The 13,985-nt window shown below is 45.4% G+C and overlaps 1 protein-coding gene across 3 annotated transcripts in view; it reads right to left on the minus strand.

Moving 5' to 3' along the window:
• The window catches only part of PARVB (parvin beta), a 604,437-nt gene that overhangs the window by 315,617 nt on the left and 274,835 nt on the right, over nucleotides 1-13,985 (minus strand). For all 3 annotated transcript variants that reach the window (XM_078673859.1, XM_078673861.1, XM_078673860.1), the window contains exon 2: nucleotides 8,103-8,192. In XM_078673859.1, coding sequence (XP_078529985.1) covers nucleotides 8,103-8,192 — 90 coding nt within the window. The remainder of the gene's footprint in view (nucleotides 1-8,102; nucleotides 8,193-13,985) is intronic.

Raw genomic sequence — 13,985 nt, forward strand, 5'->3', positions numbered from 1 at the left:
CTCATGTCTGAGTATACCCTGCCACACCTATAGTGGCCAAAAACGATTCAGAAAAGGGGGTGGTGATGAACAGAGTGTCTGAATTAAGCAGACCACTCTTACCCAGTCCAAAGATCAGGGCTTGATCCATCACCGTTATTTATCTCACTGCCCCATCCCAGCTCAGAACCTGGCTATATGCAAATTAGTCTGTCCCTGGCCCAGTGCATCATGGGAACAGGGCAGACCAAACTACCAAGCCAATTCTTCACCAGAAAGGAGACAAGCTACCGGGGACCGGTTTCTGGCATTTCAGCCTCTTCGGCCCGGCTTGCTTGAATCCTGATGGAGCAGTGAGAAAGGGACTCATGTCTGAGTATACCCTGCCACACCTATAGTGGCCAAAAACGATTCAGAAAAGGGGGTGGTGATGAACAGAGTGTCTGAATTAACAATGTACAATGTGGCGCATCTCTCAGATGCGTCACATTGTAAATACCCTGCACCATGGCGCATCTTTTGCGTCGCCGCTGCATCACGAAAGTGACGCAACGGTGGCGTAAAAGAGGAGCAAGGGGCTTGTAAATCTGCCCTTAAGGATTTTGGGGCCAGATGTACGACCATTTCATTTAGCGCCTCGCAATTGGCGGCACATTGCGAGTGGCAAATTGCGAGTCGCTAAATGAAATGTACAACAGTGTGTTTAACACTGTTTCGGATTCCCGATCGGGTCGCAAATTGCAAGGTTCATTAATATTAATGAGCCTCTCACTATTTGCGAGCCTATTGGGAATGCCAGCCCTCCTAGGTATGGTGCCTGCTGGGCTCTGCAGGCCACCATGGCTGGGACTGCTTTTAAATAAAGCAGTTAAAAAAAATGCAGCCCATTTACCATGCATTTAAAAAAAAAAAGAAAATGAAACGTTTTCGGTTTATTTTCTAAGGGCAGGCAGAGGTCCCTGGGACCACTGCCTGCCCTTAAAAAAAATAATTTTGCATGCATTTGCAAAGGGGAATGGGTCCCCTGGGGACCCCTTCCCATTTGCAAATGCATTACCATCTACTTGAAGTAAGTGGTAATCACAAGTGTTTTGCAACCGTTAAACATTTGTACATGGTTTTAAGACTCGCTATTTGGAAGGGAATGCCCCTTCCAAATAGCAAGTTGCAAAACCTATTTAGCGAGTCGCAAACAAATTGCGACTCGCGAAATAGGCAATGTACATGGCCCAATACGTTTTTGCATGTGAAAGCGGGTTCACGAACCCGTTCACGCATATAAAAATGGATCGTACATCTGGCCCTTAGTATTTTATTATTATTATTATTATTTATTTTTGTAAAGCGCGTAGTCACCAAGAGGTATCCCAGCGCTGGTAGACCCTATCTCCTAAGTGCAAAGAACCGGGGGAGGACATAAGAAAAGGGGGCAGAGCAGTCGGGGGTATGGCGAGAGTGAATCATTGGGGAAAAAGATGTTTTAAGCAGCTTCCTGAAGCGAAGATATTGCGGTTCTAATCGCAGATCGTGGGGAAGCACGTTCCAGAGACGAGCAGTGTGGACCGAGAAACGTCTTCCTCCAGAGCGGGCTTTCTTGTGTCTGGGGATCGTGATGAGGTTTTCCGTGACCGAGCGAAGGGGTCTTGTGGGTTTGTAGGGTATAATGAATTTCCTGAGGACAAGGGGGCCTTGATTTCGTAGTAGTTTATGGGCCAGGCATAGAGCCTTGAATTTGACCCGCTCCCTTATCGGAAGCCAGTGGAGGAGTTTTAGGGCCGGTTTAGCCGAAGCTCTGGCAGGGGTGTTTGTGAGAATCCGCGCCGCCGTGTTCTGGATTCTCTGGAGCTTGTTAAGCGTTGCTTCGGGGGCGCCCAGATAGATTGCGTTGCTGTAATCCAGCCTTGAGAGTATTAACCCTTGGATTAACAGTTTTTGGGATTTGGGAGGCAGGAGGGGCAGGACTTTCCTCAGTGATTTCAGAAGCCCGAAGCAAGTCCCTGCTACTGTCTTTGCTTGTGTAGTGAACGAGAGGTCTTTGTCAAGCCACACACCAAGACTTTTTACTTCTTCTTTTGGAGCAGGGGGGGAGCCCATACAGGCTGGCCAGATGTTAGGGGAGAGTGTAAGTCCTTTCGGGCCAAGGAGCAAAACCTCAGTTTTTGTCCCGTTTAATTTCAAGGCTGAGCTGTTCATCCAGCGGTGTACCTGCGTAAGGCAGTTGGATAAATCAGCAGATTGTTGTCTGGGGTGGGATAGTGACACCACTAATTGAGTGTCGTCAGCATAGCTTACTACGCTCACTCCGAACGGGGTGATAACCTCCTCCAATGTGGACATGTAGATATTAAATAATGTTGGGCTCAGGGAGGAGCCCTGAGGCACCCCACATTGGAGGGGAATTTCGGAGGAGCGGGCGTTCTTCTCCCAGATCTGATAGTTCCGTTGGGTCAGAAAAGATGATAGCCAGGAGAGTGCCAGGCCTTCCACACCAACTCTCTTGAGTCTTTTGATGAGAAGTTGGTGGTTGACGGTATCAAAGGCCGCACTTAGGTCGAGGAGGATCACTGCCACTGACCCTCCTCCGTCCAATAGGGCTCTGGCCTCCTCCACCGCTGCCAGGAGGGCGATGTCAGTGCCCTGCCCTGGGCGGAAGCCCGTCTGGGAACTATTTAGTTTGTTATTGACCTCCAGGAACTGGGAAAGTTTTTTGTTAACCAGCTTTTCAGCAATCTTGCTGATTCCTGGGAGTAGGGAGATGGGCCTATAGTTGGCTAGATTTTCGGGGTTGAGGGAGGGTTTTTTTAATAGAGCTTTTACGACAGCCGTCTTCCAGCTCGGTGGTACAACGGCCTGTTGGAATGAGGCGTTGATCAAATGGGTCAGAGAGGGAATAACCGTGGAGGCTACTTCCTTGAGGATCCGAAGTGGGGCGGGGTCCCTGGGGGATCCACTTTTTATGGATTGTAGCGTATTGCCTACTTCTTCGATCGTAACTTGACCCCAAGAGGAGAGACAGCTAGGTAATGGGGAGTGTGGGAGGTCATTTTCTTCGCAATGATTCGCAGTGGGGATTGAATCAAGAATGTTTTGAATTTTTTCATGGAAAAAGTTGGCCAGTTGTTGGCATTTTTCCTGGTCAGCTCTGGGGTCTGTGGGGTGTCTTGGTCCAGGTTCTGGGGGTTTAAGGAGTTCTTTAAGGATAGCATAAGATTCCTTGCTTGAACATGCCGCTTTCTCTATTCTTTCCTGGAAAAAGGCACTTTTAGTTTTTCGAATCATAGTTTTGTACCTTGAGAGAGAACTAGAATAGGCCTCTTTGTTTGGTTGCGATTTGTTTTTTCTCCAAGAGCGCTCCGTTCTCTTGCATTCTTGGCGCAGTGCTTTGAGCTCTGGGGTGTACCATGATGCAGACGATACTCTTTTGGAATGTTTAAAAGAGGTAGTTTTGGGGAGGAGAGTATCGAGAGAGGAAGTGATCCATTCGTTGAACTGCATATCAGCCGTGGCGGGGTCAGTGGACAGCTCGGGGTGGGATTATGCAAGGGCAGTGGACCATTCCCTAGGTAAGAGTTTCTTCCACCTTCTATCGGAGACCTGGATCTTAGTAGTTTGAGCGGTGGTGGTGGGTATTTCCCAAAAAATAGGTACCAAAAGATGGTCTGTCCATGGAAGGGTCAGGGGTGGCCTGGTGGTAATGGTAGCTACATTGGTGAGGACGGGGTCCAGTAGATGTCCCCTATCATGGGTGGGCTCGCTGTTGACCAGTCGAATGTTGAGTGTCAGTAGGTCTTGAAGGAGGTCAGAGGCTATCCGATCGGTAGGGTCCATGAAGTGAAAGTTCAGGTCACCTAAGATCAAAAAGTTGGAAGCTGAGGATGCTAGTTGTGAAGCGGATTCAATAGCGGCATTGAGGAAATTCCCAGGAGCACCTGGGGGACGGTAGATCAAAAGCCCTGACAGGGAGTTGGTAGATGAGGTTTGGATGGAAAATTGACAGCTTTCGCAGTCCTCGATGTGAGCGTTGGAGATTCTACAGGTGAGTTGTTCCCTGAATACTATGGCTACCCCCCCTCCCCTCCCTTTGGGTCTGTGTAGGGCTTGGCAGAGGTACCCTGGGGGAAGGGCCGTGACGATATCTGAGTCGGAGCTGTCAGATAGCCACGTTTCCGTTAAAAACAGCAGATCAAAGTTATGATCTTGGATCAACAAATATATTTCAAGCGCATGTTTGGGGAGGGAGCGGCAGTTGAGAAGTCCCATCCTGAATCCGGGGTCTGCTGAGCCCCTGGGAGTAGGGTTGCAGCGCTTGCAATTAAAGAAGGGCTTACCGTCAGTGTGCGTGTGGTAGCAGGCCAGGGTTTTCTTAGGTTGGAGCGCGCGGAGCATGTCTCCGGTATACACCGCCCGCTTGTGGGGAACATCCGACAGAGTCTCTGGGCCTGGGTCCGTCCGGGCCCGGACGGGCCCAGACGGGCTTGCCTTTGGCGCGCCCGCTGCGCCCGTCCCCTGCGCTGCCTGAACTGACACATAATTTATGGTAGAAGGCTGGACGGAGGAGGGGTGGGCGTGGCCACTAGAAGTGGCCGTGACCGTTTGCTCCTCGCGGCCGGTGATGGTGGCGAGCGAGCGGAGTTCTGTCCTGACGGTGCTAAGATCAACCGTCTGGAGGACGCAAGGTCAGTGCTAGGGGGGAGTGCGCTATACAATTTTAAAAACAAGTTATCACAGTTTTAAAATCCAAACACAAGTTATTCAGAGGATTCACTCCCGGCTTCCGCCTCAGGAGACTCAGGATCAATGCGGCTCTAGTGTTCAGAGCGCGCTATTTATAAGCCTGGTGAGGGGTGGGCGTGGCCACTAGAAGTGGGCGTGACCGTTTGCTCCTCGCGGCCGGTGATGGCGGCGAGCGAGTGGAGTTCTGTCCTGACGGTGCTAAGATCGACCGTCTGGAGGACGCAAGGTCAGTGCTAGGGGGGAGTGCGCTATACAATTTTAAAAACAAGTTATCACAGTTTTAAAATCCAAACACAAGTTATTCAGAGGATTCACTCCCGGCTTCCGCCTCAGGAGACTCAGGATCAATGCGGCTCTAGTGTTCAGAGCGCGCTATTTATAAGCCTGGTGAGGGGTGGGCGTGGCCACTAGAAGTGGGCGTGACCGTTTGCTCCTCGCGGCCGGTGATGGCGGCGAGCGAGCGGAGTTCTGTCCTGACGGTGCTAGGATCGACCGTCTGGAGGACGCAAGGTCAGTGCTAGGGGGGAGTGCGCTATACAATTTTAAAAACAAGTTATCACAGTTTTAAAATCCAAACACAAGTTATTCAGAGGATTCACTCCCGGCTTCCGCCTCAGGAGACTCAGGATATATTGAAGTAATAGCCCCTCTGTCACATGTATTTCATTTGTTTGATAGCATCTCTCATACTATTGTAGGATGTCAGAGCACTTTACATCACACACATATAGAGACATTGAATCGTACATGTAAAACAGTGTGTATATAAAATGTTTAAAGAGTGCTTGGTCTGAAAAAGCACAAACTCAGGATTCAGAACATAACACAGTGGCTAGCACTGACTTTAACATTAAAGGTGTATTTCCAACCAAATAAATCTTTTTAGCAGCATCAGGATAATGAATAATTGGGAAAAAACAAAAGTTACTAACTGGTACCATGCAGTTTGCAAGCAGCTCTTTGATGATAGTTTATAGGTCCCTCTGCTACATTACGATTGTCACTTATGAAGTGCACAGTAACAAAAGAATCTCTGTGACAAAAGCAGTAACCACGAACCTGTGCACATAAAATGCATGTTACACATTCTTTGCAGTAGGCACATTAACTCTCTGGGCTACATTAGTTAAGTCAAAGCTGCCACTAAACAAAGCTCTCCTCACGCTCCAGCAGGTTCATTAATCACTGGCTTTATCGTGACACTTTTATTGCTGCTGGAAAGCTGCTAATTATACAATAAACTTTGCTGTGCTTTTAAAACTGTTGCCTGCGGACCCCCTGGGAATGTGTCACAGACCCCTGGGGGTCCGCGGACCACAGTTTGGGAAACACTGGTCTAGGGTGTTTCTTTGATTTGGACAGCTATCTATAAGTTGTGGATTGATTCACAACAAGGTTTATACTAAAAAGATTTACCTTTAGAACCATATTCGGTAATGTGTGTCTCCTTATATCCTTCACGGATATGTTTTCTGGATATGTATTAATTGCAGGTTGTTCAAATTATTTGCGACTCCCGACAGAACCACTGTTGTTGTTTAGAATGCTAGTCTGCAAGCAAGAAACTATCAGTTGGGCCTTAAGAGTCAATGTCAATAGTGCTGTGCCCTAAGTTTGTGCAAATTTCCAACATGCCTGCTGGCTGCGAACAGTCTTACCTGAACTGATGGCAGATGGCAAGCATGGGGAGACCGGGATGCTGCTCTGCGGGCTCTAGTCTCCCAGTGCTGAGAATCCGCGACCTCTTGTGGTCTTTCCCCCATGATGGGTCAGGCCTCCTTCAGTCTCCAGACAGCCCACTTTGGGGTCCGACATCCTCCTCCATCGCTTTCCACCATCAGCAAGTGTTCCTGGGCATAACGATCCAGGGCAACGGCCCTGCCTCCAAGGTAGCCCCGGTTATGGCTCACAGGGGCTGCCAATTTCCTCCACACAACAGTAACTGCCCTTACTCCATGGTAGCCCCCTCCTGGCAAACATGGGTTGCAGACTGTCTCTGCACAAGGGTGAATGCCCTTACTTTACAGTATCCCCACCTGCTATACAGGCGTCACCGACAGATTTTGCACAATTGCGACAGCCCTTACCTTATGGTGGCCCCTCCGAACACACAGGGGTTGACAACTAGGTCTGTGCAGTGCTCCTGGCCCACAGGTTGTATAGCACTTTCCTCACTGGGATCCACTAGGCACGATCCCCACTGTGACTTCTCCCTCCAAGCACTCTTGGCCTCACAGCATCTTCTGGTTTGCGCAGGCAGGCCAATGGCTGGTGCTCCAGGCTCAGGTCAGGTGGTCTTGACTTCCTGGATAATGGCCCCTCACCCAGCAGGGAGACTGGCAGATGGTATTCCCTTTCCCTAGTTCCAGCAGCTCTCCTCTGTTAAACAGTGTGGTTGAACAAAGTGTGGCATCACTACCATTAGGCTTAGGTCATGGCGCACAAGCATGCTGAAGGTCTACATATGACCAAAAATCATTACCTGGGGTTCATTGATCCATGCATCTGGGACACTCAGGGCAAGGGTGCATGTCTGTCAGCATGCAGGGGACCTTCCTGACCCAACAATGATTATACATTAGAATTCTCGTTTGATGTAATTCACTTGTGAGCTCACTCTTCCCCGTCAAGCAAATTTATAATCCAAGTAACAGTTTTAAGTTTGGGATTTTTGCACATTTGTGTAAGATTTCTTTAAAAGGAAGTAATAAAAAAAGTATCTGTTAATTTTAGAAACAGAGCTATAGCAGAGCATGTGCATGCCTGCTGACACGGACAATCCGAGAACTCTGAGCGAATTCAGAATAAAGATATTATCACAGCATAAGAAACTTGGAACTCTACCATATACTCTGCTGATCTGACATTGAGATACACTTGATGAGTGTGGACGACATATTTAGTGAATTAGATACAGTCCCTTTTTTTTAATGATTGAGACGCTTGTATAGCCCTGATGAAGTCAGTCTGGCTCATGTACTGATGACGAAACATGTGTTGGCTACGAATTGTGATTGAAGTTTACTCTGAGAACTCCAGAAGTGAATTATAACTTACTGTGACGATGGAAGAATAAATAAATAAGGAATTACAACCAAAGAACACAAACACTTATTTGTACCTTCATTTGAATGTTGTGTTGCTCAGGGACCATATAGATCTAAAGCAGAGTTTGTGAGGTAAAATATTGGGCATTAGATTATATGGAAGTGTATAATACTTTACTCAGACAAGCGCTTTGTCATTGTCTATTATTGCTTCTAGAGTGAGCCAAGTCCATCACAAATGAAAACAGGAATGCTACATAGTGGAAATAAGAGAGCACCAAGGTACTTTAATAAACTGCAGTCATTTACCCTTTGTAGGGATCTACCAAGTAGATACTTTACCGAGTAAGGTGTCTTCAGGATGGAGGTCAATGGGAGATGGAGACATGGGAGAGTTGATGGCATTCTTGCCTTCTTCCTGTAGATCACTCACTGTGAAGAAAAAAACATTTAACATTGAATGTTTCTTAGAAATTGTTACAAGTTGCACAGGTCACAAGGGGACAAAAATTAGCACAACAAAGAAACTGGATGTAATAGAAGCCTGAAATTTCACCAGAAAATACAATTTTATTTCAGTGCAAAACTCGTTTTTGTTGTCTATTTTAGAACCAGGTTACATCTTGAAACCTAACATATTGCATGCAGAGCAATACCTGTAGCACCAAAGCAAGAAGGCTGCTCTTACCTCTTTCCCCAAAAACTTCACTACAGACAAAGTTACAGCTTTAGCTGTATGTTACAGAGAGCACTACTATAAACAATACATTATACTCTGAGTGGGATTTGTGTCGGACCCTGGCTCTCTACATACCAGCTGTCTTCTCCATTTTAGTTTCCTGGTCCGGATTCAATGGTATTCTTGCCTGTTTTTGTGTGTGGAGGTTTTGAGTTTCACTCTACTTTAAATGGTTGAGGGCACCCTTCCTCCACTGGAAGATGGGACCTAATTTTAGTGTGGGATTTGAGAGCACAGCAGGCATACAGACCTGCTTCGTAGTAGGCATTGAGGTAACTCCTTTCAACCATTGGCTTCCTTCATCCAGTCTCTTCAGCAACTGGCTTGAGATATTGTCAAATGTATGTTGGCTCCGCCTACAGAAGCATCTCTTTCATTTAATTCTACTTGCTTTTTGGATTGACCTTTCTGCCTCCCTAAAATGCCTACGGTGAAAAGCATAAGGAACTATGTTACATCCCCATATGACAATCAAAAAGTGTATTACGTGCACAAACCCAAGTTCAGGTGGTTTTAGTAGAGGTGGTTTATGTTGCGATGTGCTCACTGGGTAGCGTTCTCCGGTCTAGAACGTCGATACTAATGAAAAATAGTTGCACACCCATACGTGGGTGTGTCACCCTAGGTACAATCCAAGCCCTATAGAAAGGTTTTTGAATTTTCCAAAAAGATGAAACAGTTCATCCTTTGGTTTTGTTCAAAGATTTATTTTATGTGTAATTAGTCATGATTGCAGACTAAATGTACATGTTCAATGTTCATTGAAGAATCAAATATAATTGATACGTCATCCAAAATGCATTAATAGGTGAATTTCAATATTTCAGAATCCCAATGCATTGCGGGCCCACCGCGTTAGCTCTAAGGGCTTGCTCTCATTTCCCCTGTTGTGGGCATTCATTGCTCTCTCCCAATCCCAATCCTTCCTTGAGGGTTGCTCTGTATTGCTCCTCTTCCTCCCTCTTGTTGTCTGTATTGCTCCTCAACGCTGCTGCCTCCCTGTTGTTCTGTCTGCCACTATCATTTCATCCAGTCCATTATCTCTACTCGTCTCCACTATTACTACATGCTGCTGCATCCAGTAATTGCTAACTTCATTTAGACAACTTGAAGGTTTGTAGAGACACCTTCAGCAGGGAGGGCAGTGACTGCCCCCTAAATCCCACTTTGCCAACCCTCGCAGCAGATTTTCTCCCCAGACCCTATTCCATACCCTGCCTCCATCCACTCTTCTCCCCTGCCACTGCTTCCCCCACCCTGCCTTCCATCCACAATCTCTGCTCCTCACACAGTTGTTTAGGGATGTTCCCCTTTCTTTACACTATCAGGGCACACATCATGGGTCTGTACTGGGATGTGGAGTCTTGTTTCATTTTGTATTAAGTGTGTCTTTTCACAGAAGTCGATTTGAGGCCAGATTCAAAGCTTTGGCTCAATTTTGTTTTTTGTTTGCATGAATCAACCAGGCTGCAAACGTTTCTGGTGGCAGAATAAATACTTCATGCATTATAAAAAGAACAGTGAAAAGTGCACTCGAATGAATTGTACATGCAGGTCAAGAAGAGTAAGTAGTGTTTATTAAAGACACACCAGCCACAGCATGAGCAAAAGGCTTCTATTTCAAATATCTTCAAACACAGATTCATCTTTCCATGTCCTCTCATGGAACCATCACTCTGATGGTTCTAGAATGTATAATGTTAAGAAGCATGTGAGAGATACCACACAGATTCCTTTTTTACTAAACTAAATAAACGGAAACCTATTAATACAAAACTCATAACTAAGCAATGAATGAACAAAATAGGATAACAGACACTGCTATGAATACTTGATAAATTATATCAACTCTTTGGTAGCGGTGACTTCTTTATCTTCGTGCCTCAATACCAGAGTTACTATGACTAGTATCACACCTATTATAACAGGTATCCCCTTCAACACCGTTCTTCTCGCTTTTCAAACATGAACCATCGCGTACATCAACATCCATACTGTCCACACACAGTCCAGCACATTTTGCAACTCTGCTTAGATTCCAAATCCTCCCAACCTGGGTTTTAACTGCACGTGAAACATTTTTACTACTTTCACAGACCTGGTAAAATTAGACCAGTGCGATTTCCATTGGGCTTTAACTCTCAACAATTCCCCTAGCCTTTATTTCCAATTGCTTAGTGTTGTGCACTTCAGCATACCATTTACTGCACTCCTATTACAACTTCAACTGTCTCCAGGAGAGACTAGTATCCACACTCACCCAGCCTTTCTGTCATTTTATCCACGCTGGAACTGGCTTAGAGTTGGGTTTCCTGCCACTCAACAATTCAAAAGGCGTTTTGTCAGTGGTTTGTGTGAAGTCAAGCAATATGCTACAAGGCACTTCATCTCATTATGTCATGCTTCAAACACATATCATTGGACTTGGCCAACTAAATGACTTCCTTAAAGTCATATTAAACCTTTCTGCATCACGTTCATCTCTGGATAACAAATAGCACAAAAGTGGTGTTTTATCCCATTGCTCTCCAGAAATACTTGCATTTCCTTTGAACAAAACAGTACTCCATTATCAGTAAGAACTGACGAAGGTAATCCTCTCAGAAATGCTTCTTCTAGAACCTCGATGACACTCCTGGTGCAGATACTAGACACAAACATAATTTCTGGCCATCTTGTGTATTAATCTACTAGAACCAAAACATATGGAAAGGTGACTTCACCAAAGGAAATACCATTAATATCCACTGCTATATCCATCCATGATACCCCAGGAAGCTGTTGGCAATGCATGGTTTTCTTGCTGGAACATTTTATCACCGTGACCACATCATTCTCTATCATTAACTAGCCTCTCTAATTGTGCATCTATGCCAATAAAGTTGGACTGGGACGCGGCCTGAGTGATTACCATTGGCTGATATTAAAGCAAGTCTCCCAGCCATCACTTTGTTGTACAGTTTAGTGTGTTTCCCTAAGTGGGATGGGTATCCCATCCAGAGTGACACTGGAACGAAGCTAAATCTGGATGAAGAGCCCTAACTAGGGCAAAACCGGTCATGGGTGACTTATGTTGCAGTTTAGTAAGGCCCTGCCCTTGCAGCTCAGGCTGGATACGAGTCAAGACTAATCTGTATATAGCTGGATCCAAACTGAGGTGGCATGGTGTGCAAAATAAAGCACTGGGGTGCGGACAAGTGACTACTAATGGATGAAATTAATTCAAGCATTCAATCCATCACTTTTTTGAATGCTGTAGTAGGTCACTGGAAGTTTTACCTTAGTGTTTCTTTCATTCATTTTAGAGATCTCAAAATGCCCCTCATGCTGGATCTCTATCAATATCTCTGGTGAAATAAAGGGTGGAATCAACTTGGCACCTCTAAATAAATAACTATCTACCTCAGTCAACTCCCCTCTGACCATCCAAAAAGGTATTTTACCCGCAATCCACTCCTCTAGGGTCCCATCCCTCAAGTAAGTCTTCTCACTCTGTCCAAAATCTAATCACCTTCCATTGAGCCCTTTCTTTTTTCCCTTCAAACTACACCCCATTACAGCACATACATACCTGTTGACCACTTCTCCTCTTTTCTCATTCCCACAGTCTCTCCCTCAACCACAGAAACATTTACCAATTTAAACAGGCACCCAGGAGTCCTGTTCTAAATTCCAGGTATAACATCAACGTCAAATGTGAGTTACTGAAAGTTGATAACCCAACGTCTAATTCTGGTGGACACCACTTCCAAACTCATCTTCACAACTAATTTGAGTGCTTTGTGGTGTATATGTATTTTAAATGTGTTACCCCAACTGAATCTCTAGAACTTATTAAAACCCATAAACTGTCAGGGACTAGTTCTCAATGACAGAGTAACTAACTTCTGCCCCTAACAGAGGGCAGCCATCTTGAAATGGTATTTTGTGTACTTCAAAGATGGCAAATAATTTGCATCAAAATTCAGTGTGACTGCTATCCTGTAAGTAACAATCCAAGATCACTGCCCACCACAGTTCTACAACCAACTGCAAAACCAAGATCTGTGGCGAACAAGCACTGGAAAATTGAGACAAATTGACTTTGCTAAGACTTACTTTTTACCTGTGATTGTTTTGCTTCTGCCTGTTCAATTACTAAATGACTTGACAAAGCTGTATAAACATACATTGATGGTATTTTATGTGCAATGCATTGCATGTATCGCGCGCACTACAAAACGAACTCTAGGTAAATCGGATCTGTCCATTCACGGTTACATTACACCATCAAAGTTCTGTTAGTAAATCGATAATGCTAAAAGTCATAGCAGTTTAAGGTAAATGTTTAGAGATAGTCTCCAAGATCACTGGAATGTAAAGACAACTGTTGGACCTGGGACTAAATGGCCTTTAGAAACCACCTGTGCTGATAAATAGTAACGGCCAGAGGGTGGTCTCCTTCTTCAAAGAAAGGACAGTCCGCCTCCACTAAGAAGTGTGAGAAGTGGAACAGTGATTTCAACCAACGGCCTGTCTTCTTCTAATGTGCTCTCATCAGCAGAGGTGCAAACTGTCAGATTTTGCATTTGTGCTGAAGACCACTTTAAAAAAGATGGTTGCACTGTTCCACTCTGGTGGACACACCTAATTAAGGATGTACCAAAACACAAATCGAGACACTGCACCCAATGTGTAATTTGGGCCCAGTGATTGTTTTTTTTTTCTAGTTTTTTTTTTTTTTAGGTTTCATATAAAAATAAAGAATGGGTGGGGTAGACCCATTATTGCTTCATCTCGATGTCACCCACAGCCCTTCCCCTTCTACCATACAAATAAGCATATACCCCACCCATTATTCTTTTAGACACTAATTCCTGCTGTCTAGTGGGCTTTCTGTCACATGGGACGAAGACTGAAGGACTACATGGGTCGAAGACTGAAGTGGAGCCCTACAACAACCCCCCTCCTCCCCCTGCCACCCCCTATGGGGACCCAAAGACAGCCTTGGAGTGTAGGGTGTAGACCCGTAGCAGGAAGGGCAAGCACTGCACCCCATTCAGTTTCTCACTATTGTCCACGGGCAGTCTGATGGGTTATCTGCTCTCCCTGGAGCGGACAGATAGGGAGTAAGCGCCCAATCTGCCCAGTCAGAGCATCAGGACGCCTATGAGATGATCAGTACAAAAAGTAATCATGAAAGATAAATATAGATGTAACATGTAGTGGATAGGGACAATTCCTTTAAAACATCAGTTCATCTTCCCCTATCAGGGGCAGATTTTGGCATTAACCACTAATTTGCCCTCCCAGGGAAGCATACATTCCACCACAAAACCAAGCAAAAAAATTAAGAAAAATAATGGGATGTCAAAGCCTTTTTGTCATTCGGTGACACTCAAGGGCACCAGACAGAATTTATGCCAAAAGTGGGAAGACAGAATGTGAGTTTACCACCATCTGCCCGCCAGCTCATGTCACAACTACGCCCAAAGAAATAATCCCAA

This window comes from Lissotriton helveticus, chromosome 1_1 (assembly GCF_964261635.1).
Source record: "Lissotriton helveticus chromosome 1_1, aLisHel1.1, whole genome shotgun sequence".
Classification (NCBI taxonomy): Eukaryota; Metazoa; Chordata; class Amphibia; order Caudata; family Salamandridae; genus Lissotriton; species Lissotriton helveticus.